Source organism: Acartia tonsa, chromosome 3, assembly GCF_053477335.1.
Source record: "Acartia tonsa isolate MP-2025a chromosome 3, ASM5347733v1, whole genome shotgun sequence".
Taxonomy (NCBI): Eukaryota; Metazoa; Arthropoda; class Copepoda; order Calanoida; family Acartiidae; genus Acartia; species Acartia tonsa.
In genome coordinates, this window is record NC_137262.1 from 6,296,823 (window position 1) to 6,319,000 (window position 22,178).

Below are 22,178 nucleotides of genomic sequence, written 5' to 3' on the forward strand. Positions count from 1 at the left end.
ATCAGAGGAATAGGACAATTTATAATACACTAATTTTTTATATTCAACATGTTGTAAATGGACGTACGGAATTTCTAGTAACGATTATAGAGTTGCTTCGCTTTTAAGTCGTACTTAACTCTTACAAAATCATAATCGATAGGGCAATTCTAACATTCCAAAATTAACGAAAAGAGCTAATCGCCATTTACGGACGTACAGACCCTAATTATAGAAAAGCTTCGATTTTAAAAATAAAGGAAAGCAAGTAAATCGTATTGCCATTTCTTAAGAACATACTTAAATCACGGAACACAACTCGTAGATTTTCCCTCACAGTTCAATGGACGATTTATTAACATTGAAAAAAATCCCCCAAAATATGTACATGATATTTCAGGAAAATAATAGATAAATGAATATATTTACATTTCTTAAAACAACAATAAATAAAAATTAGTATTTTTTCTATATCCACTTCAACAGGGAACCGAAAAATTATAAATAATAGAGTAGCCGAAGTACTGAAAGTACAAGTTTTTTACTTGAATAATAAAGGGAAAATTTTACGCAAATAAATATGTTATAGAGGGAAGTAAAAAATCAATATAACATGCATTTTTAACATGAACATGCAACACTGAAACCTATCCCCCTTTTTACAATTTACTAAAACAAAATATCAAAAATCCCCAATACGATTATATAAAATGAATATAACCTAAGAAACTAAACAAAATATTAATACCCTTCATGTTTTTTGGAGAGGCTTTGTTTATAATGATGTAGGGATCAGCATTCCAAATATCAGATGAATAGTACAATAATATCATACAAAAGTTGATGTAAATAATGTTTAAAGGGACCTATTGACTTTCTGATAACGGCTATAACGGTGCTGTGCTTTCTAAACTTTACCTTATTATTACAAGAATGATCATGAAAAGTTTAAAATCAATAGGACAATTCTAACATGTCTAAATAAATAAAAAAAGCTAACCGTTCTGTACGGACGGACCGGTCCTAATTATAGAAAAGCTTAGCTTATAAAAATATTTCACTAAATTCTAATATTTCTTTTATTGTCATTTCATCTACTAGCGGCTTCGCCCCTAGCCTCTAGGGGCTTTGCCCCAAGAGGTGATACAAAAAATTAAGGCGAAATTCGTTAAAGGACCAAGGAAATCTTAAGCAAAAAAAAAAAAAAAAAAAAAAAAAAAAATGGGGGGGGGGATTTTTTTGTTTTTTGGGGGTGTCCCACCCCCCAAGAAAATAGCTTAAAACCACCACAGGACCAATAGGTATATACCCTGAAGAGTACAATCCGATCGGTTCAGTGGTTACTGAGATCTTAAGGGACAGACAGACAGACAGACGGACATCGTTCTACTTTGTATTATAGACTAGCGGCTGCGCCCCAAGCATCTAGGGCCTCTATATTAGTAGGGATATGGAAGGGCAGAAAAATAGACTAAAACCATACCTAGACTTTTTATAAAAATAAAACAGCCTAAAACCATCCTTGGACCTGTACGAAGCTTCACTGCAAAGTTGGACTATATCAGTTCAGTGGTTAGCAAGATCTTTCACTACAGACAATAACAGCTTACTACTTTATATAATAGGATAGAATTGGATCAATAAAAAACGCCAACATGGGACTCTAAAATCTTTCTACTAAAAATGATAAATCTAATTACCTGGAAGAAAATATGTTCAAACTATAATTTCATCTCATTTTAATAGTCTGAAATTAATAACATCACAGATCTAATAGAATCATTAATAAAACTTAAACAGGTTAGTTAAATAGAAGCTATGCCATTAAAACATTAGATGAAAAATACATAAAATGATTTTGTAACAGTATAAATGTAAAAATAGGACAAGAACAAAACATTCAAGAAAAAGTAAGTTCAGAACTTAAGAAGTAATCAAAAAATTATCATGGATTTGATAAAGATAAAGATATGTCCTTAAAAGAAGATTTTTCATACTTAATATAAAATTTTCACTTCTTGCTACCATGGATCTAAAGGGATAAGACAATAACTGATAAATTGATGTAAATTTCCAATGATTATACATAAACTTATCCCACCTGTACGTACATTACAATTAGTAATTGAAATGTTAAAACACTTCACTTGATGAACCAACCAATCAGAATTCAATAAAGTTCCCAAAGTTGTTAAGCCAACGAATAAGAAAACGTTATCATAAAACTTTATCCTTTGGGGACTAGAGTGATAAACAGCTCAATGTCCCCTCACTCCTTAATTGCTAACATAAAAATGTTGACTGGGTTACTTCTAACAAACTATTTCTTGATTTTTACATTAATCTTTGTCTGACCTATTACATGCATAGATTATTTAGGAAGCCTGTATTGACCGTCAGAGAAGGATAGCTTCTGTTGTCTCACTTTCTTATCCAGGAATTGTCTCAGCTCATTTATGTCACACTCAACTGCACTTGGGCCCTGAATGAGAACTTATTACTCATAATTCCAAACATATCAAATATGAAATACCTACAGATATAAAAAAAACAGTTATAGAGAAATCTTGCTTTTAAAATGAATTATATATGTGGCAAAATTTTTGAAATTTCTGTTAATTGAATCAGTTTTAAAACATGACAACGTTGTTTACAAAATAAACAAAGAAACAGACATCAATTAGTTATTAGGTATAATATATACTCTTAGGACGTCCAAGCTTTTTTTGAAGGTGTTCAAAGGTTTTTGGGGAGTAATCTATTTTTTTAAACGGGTAGTTTCACGAAATGCATTTGAACTTAATTTAGTGAACCGCATATTTTTAACTAGTTAATGGGTTTAACTATATTTATATGGCATATGTTTGAAAGAATTTAAATTTTCTACCACGTAGTTTTGAAAATATCAAGACTTGAAAATCGTCTTTTTGTGATATATGCAATTTAAAAAAAGACGATTTTCAAGTCTTGATATTTTAAAAATTACGTGGTAGAAAATTGAAATTCTTTCAAATATATGCCATATAAATGTAGTTTAACCAATTAACCAGGAAAAAATATGCGGTTCACTAAATAATTAAGTTCAAATGCATTTCGTGAAACTACCCCTTTGGATGGTTAGATAAGATGTTTCTTAGTTTGAGGGGGGATATGCAGTAAATCCTTTACCCCCCTCCCCCCATTCTTGGACGCCTATGGATCTTCATAACAGTCATAGCTTGTCAACATAACAACGTTTTTAAAGGGATAAACAGACAGACAATAGCAAGGTAAAGAGAGGTATGGTTAAACTAAAAAGTACCTGCATGGCAAAAATCTTCAGCATCTGATGGATCCTCTCAATAGGCATAGCATCCAGGTTGGTCAGCATGTTGACAATAAAGGACCAGAACAATGAGAGCTCCTCCTCCCTCTGTGACTCCCTGGTCTCTGTCAGGCTCTCGTCGTCAGAGGACAGGTTCAGACCATCACCTTCGTTGCCGGTTTGGTTAGAGTCGTAAGCCTAAAAATAAAAGTTAGTCATGGTTTATTCTTACTTAAAAATTATATATTCTGAAGGTGTCATAAAGCTTATGAATGATTAGCTAATCTCGCTGTGATTAGCTGATAAATGAATCGTTCACTGTGATTAGTAGAAAAATGAAAACGGACCTGTGATTGGTTGTTGCCTCCTGTACCTCTATTGTCATTGGCTAAAGAATCATCGTCTGCCAAACCAAATACATCCCTTCTTACTTCCTGTACAAGTATAGAAATGATTTTAAAAAAACATAAAGTAAAATTCGCTTAAGATTATTGAAAAGAAAAGTTTTCCCACATTTATTGAAGGGTAGGTTTCGCTTTTAAGGATGTTTTCATCAGGGATCTATAGGATTAAGACAATGGCCAAATTAATGGACATCCCCAATGATGATATACAAAAATACCCCTTCTGTAGATTAGTGGTTGAAACGTTTGGAAACCCAACTAAATGAACCAACCAATCAAATTCAATAAAAGTCCCCAAGGATTGTTAAGCCAACGAATAAGAAAGCGTTATTATAAGACTTTAGGGACTAGTGTAATAAACACCCCAATATCCTCTCACTCCCTGGTTATCAATATAAATAATACAGAGAAAAAATTAAGATCATCATACCTTGACAACTCTTTGAGAAATCCAGTAGGCCATCTTTCTTTTGAGAAGGGAAGCAGATACTTTTAGAGAGGCCGACAAATCATTTACTGACCATTCTTCTTTTTCCTAAAGGGTTAATTTAGTATTAGGATGTGCAATGCATCCGTTATAATAGTTTGTGGAAATTCAAACTAATAATTTTTGCATTTAACATAATTCCAAAATTTTCTTGCTTAGGAATTAATTTCATTAAATCAACTTTAAAAATTTATAATACTACACTACTTTTGATTACAACCGTCCTTGATTTTATTTTACATCAAAGTTTTACCTGAAATTTACAAATAATGGAGGCATGGATTGGGCTCACTTTTAAATCCAGCTTTTTATCTCCTAAAATATATCTTGATATATTACAAATATAAGCCTAAAAGTGTAAAAGTACATGCTAGTATATTTAAATAACTAGCGGCTACGCCCCTAGAGGCCTCTAAGGGCACTTAAGAAGGAGAAATTTTTTTTGGGGGGGAAAGGTAGGCCCCTCCTCATTTTTAATTTTGGTTAAAAAAATTCAAAAAAAAAATTTTCGGGGGGGGATTTTTTATTTTTTGGGGAGGTTGGGGGTGTCCCATCCCCCAAGAAAATAGTTATAAACCTTCCCGGGATCTATGAGAAGCTACCCTGTTAAGGAGAACCCGATCGGTTCAGCGGTTAGCGAGATCCTTGAGGTGAAACTCGTGTACATTCTACAAGGTTTCTATAATAAAATATTCTTGGTTTTCTTTAACAATTAGGGAAATATAAATGTACTTTCAGTAAACACATGACCAGAATGTTTTAATTAAACCAAGAATAACTTCTTGGAACTTATAACAAAGTATATTAGAAAATTTTAAAACTAGGAAAATTGTAATCGAATAACAGCTTATAACAATAATAGTGTGACATTTATTACTAGTAAGTTAGAACACTATAATTTGAAATTGAATTTGTATTTAAAAACAATTCTCGACGTAAAGACGTGTCCTGATTAATATACAGTAGATTTGCTAAACTTGAAACAACATAAACGTATTACCTATAGGAAACAGTAAGTTAAAGAGCTGCTAGCTATGTTTGCAGAAATATAAACCTACCTAATTCCACATTGATTTGAACAAAGCCCAGTCCAGTATTCCATTCCAGAGTTCTGTTACCCTTCAAAGTTTGAAAGGCCTTTGTGTACACATCAAGTGCTTCTTTTACCTTAAATACATAATCATTTTAATACAATGTAACTTGAATTTTTTAAACTTTTAGGTATTAAACATAGCATATTATAAATTAAGTTAATATTTTTCTTTCATTATCTATGTTTTTAGTGGAATAAGATAATTCTTTTGATTCTTATCTTCCTAGTGTGAGAGAAGAATACTTAGATCAAGGGACAGGTTTTTAGCCAGTTGAATATTTATATTTAAAGATTTCCTACAATAAATTCTATTTAATATCTTCCTTCCTATATTGCATCATATTTTTTTCTTTTTTCTGCTATGTTTAACCTCTGCGTGGGACCATATCATTGCGGGGCCTATACCTGCGGTGCCCTAAACTGACGAGGCTATCATGTACCCATTTTATAACCTAACCTGTCCTCAAGAATCTAATAAGAGAAAAAAACCGCCCTTCCCCCCCACCCCCACCTAATTTTCAATTATTTTTTTCTAAAGGGAGGGCACTATGTGCCCAGCCAATGCAAAAACTCCAAGATTCCAAAAAATGCACTTTTGAATATTGACCAATTTTAAAGTTTTAGGTAAATCTTTGTCATATTTGAGAATGATTCCCAAAGCTAGAGGTGAAAATATCAATTACTTATAATTTTACAGCTTCGAGAAGTAGCCTACCTAAATATTTAGGATTTTGTAATAAAGCCTGGCTATTGAAATTACATTTTATATGCAAACTTTAAATTATCGTCAAACTACCAAAAATTGAGCTACAGTAATATGTTATACTTTTTTTGAAAGCTTATTGAATATACTATACGATTTTAAATTAGTTTTTATACGGTTACCTATAAAACTTATGAAAAAATTGATGTCAAAGCATTCCCCCTTAAAGAATCAGGAATTATAATATTTTGTAATGATAAATAATTTGATCTTTTTTCAGCTAACGATGCCGCATATCAGACCTTTACACATGTTTAACCAAGGCACTCAGTGAATGAATCCCGTTGGTTTCACTGGCGGCATCGTTAGCTGAATTTTTTTCCCGCATTTTTGTAGGAGCGGTCGGACCCATTTTATAGCAATTTTTACACAAATTAAAATACCTTTTTTTTACAAATGATTTTATCGTGATATTTATAGTTCTCGATGCAATTTTTTGATACAATCCCTTATTTTTATTGCTTAAAGTCTTTAAAGGATATCCTCGCCCCCCCCCCTCACCCCCGGAGTTTGGGGGGAGGCCCCCCATGCACACGCCTAGAAATATTCATTTAAGCTATATAATCGAACCTGTTGCTTCTAATCAATTACCATTCTTTTTAAATCAAATGAATAATATCTTAAATGTTTCAATTTGATAAAACTAAAACCTATTCCTTTTCATATGCACGCCCTAATGAATTAAAGGAGTTAAGCAAACTTGTAAAGAAACTAAAAGATTTAAGCAAATTTGTTAATAAATGTATGAAGGCCTAGGGATCTAAAGGGATAAGAGAATGGCAGATAAATTGATGTACATTACCAATAATGATACACAAACTTACCCTTCTGTAGATTACAATTATTGGTTGAAAAGTTATGACACTCAACTTAATAAACAAATAAGAAAATGTTATTATAAAACTTTGGGGACTAGAGTGATAAACAGCCCAATGTCCCCTTCCTTCCTGATAAAGGCCCTATTGCAGACAATCAATCCTTTGATTGCAAGGCCTTTGGATTAAAGTTTTTAGTGCTTTTGGGGTGATTTGTGATATATTTGCTTTTATTTTTAAAACAAGGATTGCTTTGTCTAAAAGTAGCGCAGCAATAATAATAGGTCAATTTTTTAATGAAAAAGAATTAACATGTTTCCTTGTTTATAGTTATTAATGTCAACAAATCCTGGGATCTAAAGGGATAAGTTAATGGCCGATAAATATATGAACTTACAATGATACACAAAATTACCCCTTCTGTAGATTACAATTAGTGGTTTAAACGTTTGGACATTTAACATTTAAAAAAAACAAATAAAATTCAGTAAAAGCCCCTAAAGTTGCTAAACCAATGGATAATAAAACGTTATTACAAAGCTTTGGGGACTAGTGTAATAAACAGCCCAATGTCCCCTCCCTCCCTGAAACAAATCAATTGATATATAAGTATTTCATTGATAATTTATTTAAGGGGGGGGGGGGTAAAATGTGGTGACTTGAAACACGACATACCAGCAATTTTATTTTGGGCGCTACTCCCTTAGTTTTAGAGATAATTGGGTAAAATATTTTGTGTTGTGTCACCAATCACCCCAAGTTTTGGTATCTTCATTTTCAAATTCTCATTTATCAAGGTATATCTTAAATTCAGTGCTTCTCCTGTGCTTTTAAGATATTGGATCAAAATCTTTTTAGGGTGTCACTAATCACCCCAATTTTATGTATCTTTGAAAAAAACGGCGGCGGGCCTGCCGCTCCCGCCGTTTTCAGCCGCCGCCGCCAAATTTTTTTTTTGCATTTCTCGCCAAATTAGGCAATTTGGAATCATTTGAGATAATGTTGTTTTTTGGCGGCGGAAAATGGCGGTTAACGGCGGGAGCGGCGATCCTGCCGCCGTTTTTTTTAAAGATACCAAAACTTGGGGTAATTAGTGACCCAACCCAAAAGATTTTACCCAATTTGAAGCAAAATTAACAGAACTATGAGTTTTTGTTTTATATTGGAATTCTGGGCACATAGTGGAGGGCCAATGGATATTTACCTGATCAACAAGTTGGACTGGTTCATTGTTCTTGAATGGTGGCCAGAAATGAGCAGATAAGATCATTGCATTCACTCGAATAGGCTAAAAGTAAAGTATGATATGTAAAATTTGAAAAAATGATATCTTGTGCTCTTGTCATATTTCAATAATAGAAAAGGACAATTGTAAGGCACCAAAGGCATTGACTAGCTTTTATAGTTAAAAATGTCCAATATCCATTTTCTTTGTAGTACTATTACGTAGGACTGAATTTCATAAAAAAAAATTCACTTTAAAACACCAAGTTGTATGAAAACTAAAAGCTTTGTAGCAGACGATTAACTCTTTAATTACATATACTTACGGAGAAGTCCTTCCTTTGTCTAGAGCTGGATCTTTAAATCATTTCAATGGCGCGCCAAATCGGGGTGCGCCGAATTTCAGCTAATCACAGCGTGGCATTTCGTAAAATGCTGTGCTCTCATTGGTGGAAAGTTGGCTCACCCCGATTTGGCGCACCATTGAAATGATTTAAAGATCCAGCAGAGGTTTTTCTTTTAATGTATTTTCAGGTGAAGAATTTAACAAAACAGTAGGAAGAAAGTTGGTCCGTCAGTCAGTCTGTCTCGTAGACTACCTGTGTTATTAACTCAGGACAACCGCCATCCTGCGAGTGAAGCTGGTAGTTGATTCTCTTACTGTCACCAATATCCTAAAAAATATTTGTCCTTATATTTAGTTCCAAATTCCCCGCATTTTACCTATAACATTTTCAATAAGCCAAATTTAGTAGGTATATAAACATCATCTAACTAATGTACGTTTTCCTAATTAAAACTGTAAAAAATGTTCAATTTTTTCATAACTGTTTTATCATTTATAGAGGTTAAAACAGCCAGAGAAATGGAAAGAATATTTTTATAATTATAAACAATGCTTTATCTTTTAAAGTTTACCTTCAACATAACTTCACACTGATAAACTGAATCTTCTCCTGACCCTCCAAATCTAAAGAATAGTTATTAGTTATTTCTTTCATCGTATTAAAAACGGCTTTCCGCGGATATAGAATGTACAATTATGAGATTAAAACTAGTTTTTTTAGCCCCGTGGTGCCGAAGGCACCGGCTAAAAAAACCTGGTTTTAATCTTATGATTGTACATTTTTATATTCGTAGAAAGCTGGATATAATACGATGCTAGACATAGTTTTTTCGTATGGATGAGAACCGGTTCCTATCCACCGGATTCGAATGAATACGAGAAAAAAAATTTCTAGTAAGTTATATATTGTGAGTTATATGGCGGTTTCCCTCAAAGTGCCTAGTCGAGCACAAAACCCAGCCTACTCTTTTTTTTTTTTTTAATTTAAATAGGGGGTTGATCATTTGTTTGTTTTGTAGCTTTAAGTCAATTTAAGTTAGGTTATATTAAGTACTGGTTAGCTCTGCATCTACGGACCCGTAGGAATAATGCATGGGAGAAACACTTCCAAAGTCATTAATAAAAATTTATTACAAAATATAGAGGGGGGCCTGGGGGGGGGGGGATAGTTCTCGGCAGACACTTTGATTGAAAAGCACCAGTAATAATTTTGTAATAACATTGTACAGCTGTTATAAGCGTTGCGGAGCCGTTTGATTTTGGTGCGGCTCTGGCTCTGGATCCGACCTCAAATCAAGAAAAACTCAACATATTTTTTTTGCCAAGTCTATTTTTGACTTTTGGAGGTTTCAAAAGCTCATTTTTGATAAAATGGACTTGAAAAACTTAAAAGGGGCATTTACACACGACACAACAGAGTTACCAAATTATAATTAGTAAAAATCTCTCTTTTTAGCAAACCTTGTTAATTTAAAATTCTTAAGTTTCCAACCTTAATTTCAACATTTCCAGATATCTGATTTCTTTTTCTGTATCATAACTCCAGTGTGTTAGGAGCCTGTTACTCAGCAAGCTGCGGTACTCGTTCACAAATATCTGGTTGCAACAATTATCCGTTATTCTGTTATTAACTTATTAGGATCAGAAAATAAAGGTATGAGAAAAGTTACTTATCGCTTCGTATTATAGATTTTAGCCAGATTTCCAGATAGTGAAATAAAGAAATATTAATTAATGGATTAATTCCAGTTTTGTTGGACCATTGTGGCAGAGGGCTTTGGCTAATAATTTTGATTCTATTATCCGTGGAGAATTGTCTGTATAACAAGACGCTACATGGCTGAGAACCGGTTTAATCCAGCGGATATTGATCGGTTTGGAAGCCATACTGGAATAGATATTCATTTATTTTAATGTTGTATTGTTTTGTCCCTTTTCAAGTTTTTAACCCACTTTCATTAATTCTCTCACCTAATTCATATTTGTTTTTGTACGACCCCATTTCTCTATAAGAAAGAAATAATATTTTAAACTTCCAATGAATAGAGATATGGCAATTGACGATAAAATTAATCTCTCCCAAATAGGGAAGAGATTACTTTAATTGAGGGATCATGAGTTGTAGATTAATCAAAGCTTTTAATTTCTCTTTCTTACCGAAACTCACAAAAAGATCTTACGAGCAAATCAAAAAATGAATACATTAAGTGAATATACGAATCATATTCCTGTTTGCTGCCATAAATATTGACAAGCATGGAGATAATATCAGCTGTTCGCCTGCTACGTGATACCTAAACAAAATTTTTATTAAGCTAGCGTCAGATTGGTAAAATACTTTTATAAAATAAGCTAACATGAGCTAACATGAACATGAATTTATTGTAAAAAACCTAAATTTCCTTAGCAATACGTTACAGACCTTATAGGTATTATTTAAGGCAAATCTAATTAATTTTTAATCGATCAATAAGCTCGTCATCGGGAAGGTGATTCGATTCTCAGCTTAGCATCGCGTCATAACTAAAGACGTTAAAAATGGTTCCTGCTGCAACTATATCAGGTGCGCGACAAAACAGGCGCAACTCATTACCATGCCGTAGTTAGAACTTCTCAGACAAACGTAGTGCAATCAAAGAGTTGGTTGTCTGATGGGTGTTACTTAACCTAATAACCCGGGTGTTTGAACAGAGAAGGATACAATTGAATTGGCTCTCCTTAGTTATCCTGGCGGGTTGTTCGACCTGGCGTTTGAGTGTTATGGACAGCATCCCCGCCCGTATTAGGTATGGTACAACTATCAATGAATCAGCTTGTTTTACCTTGTTAGGGTCAGCGTCCACTGGATCCGGTTCCCATTCTTCCCAATTGTCACCAACCTCTTCATCCTTTACACAAATAACATAATAAGTAACAAGACGTTCATCTGTATATCTATTTTATTTTTGAGATTTTAGTCAATAAATAATGAAAATTTAGATTAAAATGATTAACTAAAACTTAAAAGGTTATTCGCTGACTAAACAGCTTTAGTAACTTTCATTGAATTTTAGTGGGTTGGTTCATTAAGATAAGTGTCCAAACGTTTCAACCACTAATTGTTATCTACAGAAGAGGTAATTTTGTGAATCATCATTGGGATTATACATCAATTTATCGGCCATTGTCTTATCCCTTGAGATCCCTGTGAGCAAACAAATGCAAAGTTTATATTTATATAAAAACAAACCTCAACATCCTCAAGTTGTAAACCCTCTCCCTTCATTAGTTCTTCTCTCAACTCGGGGCCAGATTCATCCAGGAGCGACTGTACTATACATTTCACTGTATCCTCACGTGTCTTCAGATATTTCCTATAAATATATATGCATTTAACACCTTTAGAAGGTGCTGAAGGATAAAATATAATTCCACATTATAATTGTATTCCAAAGACAACTTTTGGCAAGCAGAAAGTACCCTTCCCCTAAAATAGTTATAAACTTTCCCTAAACTTATGAGAAGCTTTTATGTAAAGCAAAATCATAATATTATTACCGTTACCCAGATTCTTTGCCACACATAGAAAGACATCCCGTTACTTTGATGTTTATTACTTAAGTGGATTAACTTATCAAGTTGTGACACCTGCCTTACAGAAGCCAAAGTTAATGTATATTCTACTAATATTAAATTGACTGGTCTGATATGTTTATAATGAAAACATCTATAGTTGTATTTCATCCCATTACATAAAAACAAATAACATGAAAACATCAACAAATAATGTTTAATACCTACCTTAAATTTGTGCAGACAAGTTCCAGAATAACACCAGAACCATCCAGGACCCTGAGAGCTTGGATGGCAGCTATGTAGGCAGACAATATGTCTCCTGTTTGCACACCAGGGTGCAGTAACTTTGTGTCCAAGGTCTGAAATATCAATGGATAAAATTCAAAGTCTTACTCTTATCAAAAGGAACATAATTAAATTTTATAATGAAAATTTTATAAATTCCTAAAGTTTTCAATTTACCTAGAGTTTAATGTATCTACGTAATTTCGAAATATTATACCTTAGTAATGCCATTTTAAAGTGTTTTTTCGAGCACCCAATAGTTTTTATACCTGTCTGAGATTTGAAGTGAGAAAATTTCTAAGATTAGTTCTGCTTAGACAATCTCGTAAATCCTCCAAAGCTGGTTGAGAATCTGGGAATTCAATGATGATATTGTACAGTTGTTCTATCCTGGCCTTCGTGTACGTCTCAAACATAATGTTTGTCAATTTATCCCTGAATTTTACAAAAATTGAATCAGTATTTACATTTTCAAATATCATAAGGTAAGATGAGGGGCGTCGTAGCTCAGTGGTAACTCACTGAGTTACGGTGATGAGAGTTCGAGCTCTAGTCCACATGTGGCAACTCGAATTTCTCAGTTGAATACATTCACGCAACTTCCCCTGGTTGTGTAAGAAGGGGATTATTGAGTAAGTTTGGATACTTAATAGTCACGTACATATTATCAGTACTACCCTTATCCCAAGCTCCTCTGCGGAGAGCGTCATTCATTACGGTGACTTAATTTGGGACACCTGCCATACTCGGCGAGGGTGAGGTAATAATGAGTAGCTCTCATGAGATAGCGGGTGAAGTCATAATGTGCTTGAACGTGGAGCTTGATAGCCCTAGTGGCTATACAAAAGTGTCTCGGCCTACTCCATGACTACTTAGGTCCAAACCCTAAGAGACTATGGCTAATCAATCAATCAATCAAGTAGATTAAATTTTTTTGTTAAAGTTTTGAACATTTTCATTACAATAAACCAGCCAATCAAGATTTATCCAGGTAAATACCCAAAGTTTTAGAGTCAACAAAAGAGATAAAAATTGGGTTAGGGTATAATATTATACAGTCCAATGTCCCCTACCCCCCCAAAAAAAGTGATAAAACTAAAATATCGGTAAATATAAACATTAAGAAAAACAATTCCAGCATTTCTTTCTGGATCTAATATGAATCATTATTACAATATCATTAATCATAGCCTTATGATGGCAACTGTCCTACATTTAACAATAGTGCTGCAGGTAGAAAATTTGACTGATACACATTCTACTCTAAACTTAAATGCATGTCATATTTTTAAAATAAAATAAGAGAAAATAAAACTTTTGGGATTCCTCGTTTACTTTTTATGAAAATTGTCATTTAATAAAATACCTGTAATCAACAATCTCTTGTGACTCCTTGGGTTTACTAAAAGGTGTGGAGTGTAGGGGTGGACCTGGTACTGAACATCCGTACATGCTTCTTATCCATCCAAGGACAGAATCATCCAACCAGTTCACCAGTTTGGATATATAGGATTCCTAGTATAGTATAGATATTTAGATAATAGTAAAATTTGGGGTTTTCGATTGAAAATAAATTATAGTTGGATATATAATTTATTTTACATACCTCAAATGATCCTTTACATGATTCTTGAACATGCCAATAGATGCGCTCTTTCAAAATTTCAAACACGGCCTAAAACAGTCAAAATGATTTTTTGTTCATAATAATAATTAAAATAAATAGCTTTAAAATTAAGTTTTTTTGAACCTGTTGTGTTAATCTCCTCAAAAGGCCAAGTTCAGATAGCATACCATTGACCTACAAATTTAAATATTAAAGATTATGTATGGTATCTTTTAAGTGAAAATTATGGCTCTTTATTTTCCATAGAATTAGATTAATCAAATTATATCCCCATGAAATAAAAGTGTTTCACCTTTTTAAAAGAATCGAGTATAGCAGAACAGATGCACAAATCTGTTGAGAAAGTACATCCCTCACAGGCCAAATCATCATCGGTATCGTCGCCTGTATACCTCTAAACAACCACACATATATGCATGAGAAACACAGCACATTAATATGCTAAAGTAATGTAAGAATAACAAACATAATGAACTTTTTTCAAATTAAGAATAAATATAAAATCTCACTGCATATTTGGAAAATGTAACATATTCTATAATAATACAGCAATGTTAAATTGATTTTTACGCCTAGATGATGCTATACTATTAAACAACTTACTCTTGTAGATTTGGCATAGTAGACAACAAATGCTTGACTGTAAAATTTCTTGATCAACGTCAGATAATTCCCTGGTAACTGAGAATGAAGGCTTCCCTGAAAACAAGAATATCTTAGTTGTGATGATTTTATAATATAAAAACAATACTTTAAGAAGAATAAGTCAAATTAAAAACCTTAAGCTGCAGTTTGAATACTTCATGTAAATCTGTCAACCCGAAGATTGTTTTGCTTGTGTGTTGTGTTACATATCTCAACCTGTTTTCCCAATTGTTGTTGTTTTTCAATAAAATAAATAGTAAAGACTGCAATAGTCATAAAAACTTTTAGTAATACATAGCCTTGGGTAATATTTATTTTAAACAACACAATTCCTGGTGAGTTCTTGAAGACCGGGTTTGAACAGAGCTGACCGAGCATGCAGCTGCGTGACCGCACGTTCAAACCGGTCAAACGCGGTCTTCTGATCAACATCCTTGTCAACTGAAAAGCTCTGCCAAAATTCAGGAACTATCTCCTCTCTTTAAATAAAAGAATAAACAAAAAGTTAAAAATATTTAAAGGTCTTGTATGCATAGATACAAAAAGTTTTCATAGTAAGTCCCTCTTACTTTGGGTTCTTCTGAAAAAGTATTTAGGTGTACATAAGTATTTATAATTGATTTTTAATTAATCATTTTAAAAAATAAGTTTCTCTGATTAAGGGTAATTTCGTTATGAAAATTGGAATGAGTAATCCTTGGTAGGCCTATTTTCCCTTATTCGAACAAAAACTCAGATTCTAAGTGCCATTTGTGCACTGTTTAGTTTTACGAGATGGTTGCATTACCACCCCCTTTTTATTCAAAAATAATTTTAAAAAAATAGGTAATACAATTAAAAATAATATACCTACCTCAGTTTAATATTATAAGTATCAAGAATAAATTCTTCAACAAAATCATTTACTTCTGGATTGTCCCTCAGAAAATTCAAAGTTTCTTGGCTTGAAATAATTTAATGTTTTAATGTTTTAGTTAAATACCTAATGCATGTTTAGCATAAATATACACTTTATATTTTCAAAAAAGTTTAGATACTTTTAATTAGATATGAAAATGTAGGTATGTAATGGTTTTGAAAAAGTAAAATTATGCACGAAATTCTGAAAAAAAAGTTGCACAAAAAAACTATTTTGCATTGCTCCTCTTTACACATTAAACATGTATAGAATTCTTAAAAACACAGTGTAGGTATATAAAAAAAGTTTCATAAAACTTTAATATACAAAAACTACCTTAAAATAGTAGATTTAACATTATACTGAGGGCACTGTATTCTAAACTCAGCAGAAAGATTAAACACTTGTGAGATATCGGCCCAGTAATAATCTAATTCATCTCCAGACATTTTAAAAATATTTTAGTTAATGATGAATCAAAAATACATTTTTCTCTAAATAAAAGTAGTTCTTTTTTAATTATTTAACAAATCTTTCTATAAATTACTAAAAGCAATGTTATTCTATAATTAACTAGGGTTTTTACGTTTATATTGTTAATACACAGTCTAATTTTATATTTATAATCGAACTAAATTTAAAATTATTAAAATTTTCAGAGTCTGTCTGTTTTTATGTTCAAATTCAACGGTTTGTTTACAAAGCGCGGGTTTGAGAAAATGCCGCGATATATTTCTAAATAAATGTCGTCTTTGATACTTAGAATAAGGAAAATTAATTTAATTTGATTTATCAAAAATAATAAAATCTTTAAAATATTCTTTTTTTCTTTATGGAAAAAGTTATGTCTTTTATTTAATATTATCAAAGATAAATGCCTTCTTCTACATCTAAAAGTACTTTTGTTTTTAACTTTTAAATTTACTTCATAAAACTCTAAAATTGGTTGAACGAACAATAACATTCTAAGAAATAGATTTGTTATTAGCACATATGACCACAGGTGGGCGGGCTAGTAATAAATTCGCCTTTGAGGTGTCAAGAAGTCTAAATAAAGAAGAAATAAGGTAAATAAGTATATAAATTTTTATTTCAAACTTTATACCCAGCTTAATTTAGTTCATAATTTTATGTTTATAAACTTTTAAAATAACAATTTGTTTAGATTCAAGAAACAATGAAGATTTATGTTTTCCTGTTCCTACTAATTGCTGTTCAAGCTCTTCCCGTTGAAAAAGTAAATGACAGCGAAAAACCACTTGAAACGGCTGATATTGTCAACAATCAACCTACAGAAGAAGATAAGACTAAAGATGACGTTGATGTATCAACCGCTGCAGTAGATAAAAAAGAAACTACACCTGAAAACGTTGATGAAGAAAAATCAACGAAAACAAAAGATGAAAAATCTTCGAAACCGTATGATTGGTGCCCAGAGAGAAGCGAGTGTAAGAAAGGAGATCTGCCCTGTATTTTGTGCTACGGAAACGAGGCATTCAATGTCTATCCATGCAGAGGATTCAAAAAATTGGAAATAGTTGAGGTTTGAAAAAGTGTTAATTAATTATTTAAAATAAATATATGAATTTTTTTATTTAAAGATATTTAAGTGTATTTTATGATTAATGTTTGTTTTCAATAAAAATGATTTATTCAAATGATTTTTTATTCCGTGGCATCTCTATAACTAATAGTGTACGTTCCAATAAAGATGTTTCTCGTATTCATTCGAATCCGGTGGATAGGAACCGGTTCTCATCCATACAAAAAAACCATGTCTAGCATCGAATTACATCCAGCTTTCTACGAATATAGAAATGTACAATCATAAGATTAAAACAAGTTTTTTTAGTTTGTATATTCTATATCCGCGGAAAGCCGTTTATAATACGATGCGAGAAATAACTATTCTAATCAGTGAAAAAAATAATTCTGTGATGTTAAAGGTCTTGTAGTTACTGATATCTTTAGGGACACACATCCACAGAATCCAGTATACAGTGGTGGAGTCCTAATTCTTGGTCAAATTTGTATTTTACATTTGTGTACAAATCTTTTTTTTTTCTCTCGAGTTTTACAAACTATTTTTTAGGGAGTTAAAAAGATTTAAAATACAAAATATTAGAAATATTTTAGTGGTAATGTACAATAGGGTCTCCATCACCTTTCAAATATGTAGAATTTTATGATAATAAACGTTTAATTTTTATATTTAGTTACATATACCATACAATTTATGGCCCTAACCCGCGAAATTTTAATATTTACACGTACACTTTAGACTGGGCGGTCAGCCAATCCTATTATCCTCGATCTCACCTCCTCATACTATATCTTCTCAACTCCCCCCCCCCCCTCCCCTTCCAAACTCAGGTGTGCAGATACTCTCAAAACCATTCCTCAACATAGTTGACTCCTTTTGGCTACATATTTATGAAAATACATGACTTAAGAAGGTAAAGAGAGTTTTTAAAGTAAAGAATTCAAGAATTTCAAATTTCTTTTTGTTTTTATCAAATGTCAGGGTTGATCATATTTCTCAACCATGCACCTATCCCTGATTATATGGGGTTGATATTCCATGGATGGAGAGGGCTGAAGGAATATTGACTTTGAATATCGAGGAGTGCAAACAAAATTTCTAGTGATTGCAACACCAACCTTTTACTAGTTTATACATACTGAGCTGTTAAGGGCAAGCTAATAATGTATTTATTATTACACTAGATAATCATGTGATATCATATAAACTGAAACTCGTAGCTGGCTAAAATAACGATACCCCCATCAACCTCTTTACCACACCCCCTCCTCTCCTACCGGATGAATGAACTAACCAATAAATGACGTGTGCAACCTAATTGACGACAATTTTTCACCTGTCATATTATCCACGTGTATTTTATATTCATTAGCTTAAGATAACTGAGAAATAAAGTTGACATTTTAAAAAGTTAAGTTCTAGTAAAAAAGTTAAAGAATTTATTAAGAAAGTAAAAAATTCTAAATTCTTTTTGGGGCAATTACAAACATCCTCTTATACATAAGTGTAGGAACAGTTTTCAAACTTATTGTACATCTTGGGAAGGGTGTTGGTACCCTCCCAAGAAATAGTTTTATGACTTTCCAGGAAGCAAAACTGTAAAGGAGAACCATATCGGTCAAGCGGTTAGAAAGATCCCTCGGTAGACAGAAACACACACATACATCTTGTTACTTTTAATTAAGGATATGCTTTAGCCTTTTCTCCTCTATCTTTTTACAGATTAATTTTTTTTATGTTCATGTTTGATGTTATTCTTGTTTTTTAACCCATTAGTGCCGAACTTCCCCCCTGTCGTCAGAATCACTTGAAATTTTAAACACAGCTTCCTTAAGGGATTGTAAGACATTTGTATTTTTAGATTTTTTGATTTGTGGCATACCAAAGAAGTTTTTTTTTTGCGTCGTTTCCGACGCATTCGGACTAATCATTTTTCCCATGCGTCTATTATGTACCATATCGGACTAATCATCTTAGGCTTTTACTGTATAATCTATTAGTTGCTTCGCCCCTTACCTCCAGGTTGGGTGGGGAATGTCAGAAAAATAGCATAAAACCTTCCCAAGATATTTATAAAGCTTTCCTGATAAGTAAAACCAGTTCAGACCCGAAATTTCTATAATCTTTAGCTTCAGACAAAAACCTTACTACTTTATAGTATGGAACACTATACTAGCAGCCGCTTCGCCCCTAGAGGCATCCAGGGACCCTTGGGTTTGGGGGGAGTCAAACCCCCTCTTTCAATTACAGTTTTTAAAGAAAAATTTTTAAATAATAATGAGAGGGGTTTATTATTTTCTAGGGGTGATTTCTCCTAGAGCGGTTGTGGTACTCTCCCCCAAAATAGTTATAAACCTTACCAGGTCCTATGAGAAGCTAAAATGTAAAGGAGAACCATATCGGTTCAGTGGTTAGTGAGATCCCTTAGTACACACAGACACATGTATGTAGAATGTATTTAGATCCTGTTAATTTATTAAAAGGATACATAACACAGATACTCTACAATCAGTGTCTGTCTGTACGTCCATTCGTCTGTATAAAACAATTCAGAATATAATTATTTGGTACTAGTGGCTACGCCCCTAGAGGCCTGTAGGGGCACTTGAGATGGGGAGAGGTCATTGAATTCTACAACAATATTTTTTATTTTAGATTTAAAAAGAATTAATTTCATTAAGTTCATTCTATTTTTTCTTGTGTTGGGGGTCTTTTTTAAGTGGCGATTTCTCTTTGGAGGGTGGTGGTACTCTCCCCCAAAATATTTATAAACCTTACCAGGTTCTATGAGAAGCTACCATGTAAAGGAGAACCATATCGGTTCAGTGGTTAGTGAGTTCCCTTGGTACACAACACACAGACACATGTAGAAAGTATATCCTGTTACTTTATTAAAAGGATACATAACACAGATACTCTACAATCAGTGTCTGTATGTACGTCCATTCGTCTGTATGAAACAATTCAGAATATAATTATTTAGTACTAGTGGCTACGCCCCTAGAGGCCTTTAGGAGCACTTGAGATGGGGAGAGGTCATTGAATTCAACAGCAATATTTTTTATTTAAAAAGAATTAATTTCATTAAGTTAATTCTATTTTTTCTTGTGTTGGGGGGTCTTTTTCAAGGGGCGATTTCTCTTTGGAGGGTGGAGGTAACCTCCCCAAAAATAGTTGTAAACCTTCTTAGGACCTATGAGAAGCTACAAAGAAAAAAAAGAAGCATATCAGTTAAGCAGATACACAGATAGATACCCTTTCACTTTATTACAATGTTTAGCAAAGAAATATGATTTTGTCGACAATTATATTGAACAACCCAATACATGACAACCCCCCCCCCCCAGCCCCTGTTAATCCTTAAAGTTTTATAATAACTTTTTCTTATTTGTTGTCTTACCAACTGTGGGGAATTGTATTTGTATTTTGATTGGTTGGTTTTTTAAGTGTCCAAATGTTTCAACCACTAAATGTAATCTACAGAAAGATTTTATGGTATAATATCCCTGAGAAAGTACATCAATTTATCGGCCATTGACTTACTATTTTAGATCCCTAACCAATACATTTCTTAGTTGTAGCGTAGTTGTTAATTATTTGGATGCAATTATATATATACAGACGGACGGATGTACAGACAGACCATAATTGTAGAGTATTTGCGCTATTTTTATGAATATATTAACAGCTAGGCTGCAATAAAAATTACGGAGATATAAACATATTTACAGTCTTTAATTGGCTGTAATTATGGATATATAGACAGACATACATACATTCCCTAGTTGTAAGGTAGCTATTATTTATTTGGATGCAATTATGGAAATACAGACAGGTGGACGTACAGACAGACCCTAGTTGTAGATTATCTGCGCTACTACTTTTATATTCTTAAAATAAAGTAACATGTTATTGTATGTCTTTGTGTGTGTACCAAAGGACCTTGCTAACCACTGAACCTATATGGTGCTCCGTTACATGGTAGCTTCTACTAGGTCCTGGTAAGGTTTATAACTATTTTGAAGGAGGGTACCACCACCATCCCTTAAGAGAAATCATCCCTAGAAAATAAAAAAACCCAAAATTAAAAAAAAAACTTTTTCTTTTAAAAATTGTAATTGAAAGAGGGGATTTGACTCCCCCTGCAATCTAAGGGGCCCTAGATGCCTCTAGGGGCGTAGCCGCTGCTTGTTTGTATTCCATACTATAAAGTAGTAAGGTTTTTTGGCTCAAGCCAAAGATTACAGAAATTGAAGGTCTGAATTGGTTTTACTTATCAGGGAAGCTTTATAAATACCTTGGGATGGTTTTAAGCTATTTTCCTGACATCCCCCACACGTCCTAGAGGTTAGGGGCGTAGCAACTAGTAGATTATAGGAGATTATACAGTAAAATCCTAAAATGATTAGTCCTATAAGGTCAAAAAGGACGCAATGGCTAAAATGATTAGTCCGAATGCGTCGAATACGACGCACAACAATTTATCCAAAAAAAGTATGTAAACTAACTAAAATTAAAGAAAACTTAGCAGAAACTAAAAATATATAACAAATGCTATAATTAATTATAAAAAAGTATGTTTTAATTCTTTAAAAGAAAAAAGTTAGACCTGGTGTGGAAATTTTTTCCTATTTTTTCCACCTCTGCCATGAAAATATGATTTCATCTGGCCATCGAATTAAGTGAGAGGCCAAGCAATGTAGAGGACAAAACTTGAAGCTCTATTCAGTTATTTACACACATTTAAAAAGGACAGCATAAAAAAATAGAGTGATAGTATAGGTTTGAATTTGTGCGTCGTTTAAGACCCTATTGTCATTAATGGGTTAAAGTCTTCAATAGTGATTTTTTGTTTCGCTTAAGTTTACGTGCCTATATTTCATTCTCGACAGACAAACCGACCCAGAAGAGGTTTCATAACAGATGCTCTACTGAAAAAGAATGAATTAATTTTAAAAACCTGTCTAAATATTTGATCTAGTTAAAGTCTTAAATGCATCCTAGCCGACCAAATTTATTTCAATTTCAATTTAAACTATTTTTTGTTTAATCTGCGATAACTTTTAGATAGTTTTATTTAATTAATCCTTATATAAAAGAAACAGGATGTCTGTCTGTCTGTACCTAAGGATCTCGCAAAGTGCTGAACCTATATTTTTCTCCTTCACGTACTTCCTCTTAGGTCCTGGAAAGATCTATAACTCTATTGG

The 22,178-nt window shown here is 32.8% G+C and overlaps 3 protein-coding genes across 3 annotated transcripts in view; 1 reads left to right on the forward strand and 2 right to left on the reverse strand.

Annotated features, from left to right (window-relative positions):
* The window catches only part of LOC145313161 (uncharacterized), a 52,170-nt gene extending 49,816 nt beyond the window's left edge, over nucleotides 1-2,354 (reverse strand). Inside the window, exon 1 of the mRNA XM_080152435.1 lies at nucleotides 1,680-2,354. The gene's annotated coding sequence lies outside the window, so the exon portion shown is untranslated. The remainder of the gene's footprint in view (nucleotides 1-1,679) is intronic.
* mr (anaphase promoting complex subunit morula) lies at nucleotides 2,351-15,874 on the reverse strand. The gene is made up of 21 exons (XM_080152353.1): nucleotides 15,762-15,874; nucleotides 15,381-15,470; nucleotides 14,853-15,006; nucleotides 14,486-14,581; nucleotides 14,175-14,276; nucleotides 13,622-13,770; nucleotides 12,525-12,690; nucleotides 12,196-12,329; nucleotides 11,645-11,768; nucleotides 11,238-11,303; nucleotides 10,633-10,709; nucleotides 9,908-10,036; nucleotides 8,988-9,039; nucleotides 8,669-8,743; nucleotides 8,050-8,133; nucleotides 5,233-5,341; nucleotides 4,428-4,489; nucleotides 4,118-4,222; nucleotides 3,631-3,717; nucleotides 3,281-3,481; nucleotides 2,351-2,461 (listed from the first exon to the last, which is right to left on the reverse strand). Exons 1-21 carry the CDS (start codon nucleotides 15,872-15,874, stop codon nucleotides 2,351-2,353), a joined length of 2,286 nt encoding a protein of 761 aa, XP_080008479.1.
* Nucleotides 15,875-16,426: 552 nt separating this feature from the next.
* On the forward strand, nucleotides 16,427-17,083 carry LOC145315066 (uncharacterized). The gene is made up of 2 exons (XM_080155110.1): nucleotides 16,427-16,492; nucleotides 16,591-17,083. The coding sequence occupies exon 2, from the start codon at nucleotides 16,603-16,605 to the stop codon at nucleotides 16,972-16,974; it is 372 nt and encodes a 123-aa protein (XP_080011236.1). The 5' UTR covers nucleotides 16,427-16,492; nucleotides 16,591-16,602; the 3' UTR covers nucleotides 16,975-17,083.
* The last annotated feature ends 5,095 nt before the right edge of the window (nucleotides 17,084-22,178 follow it).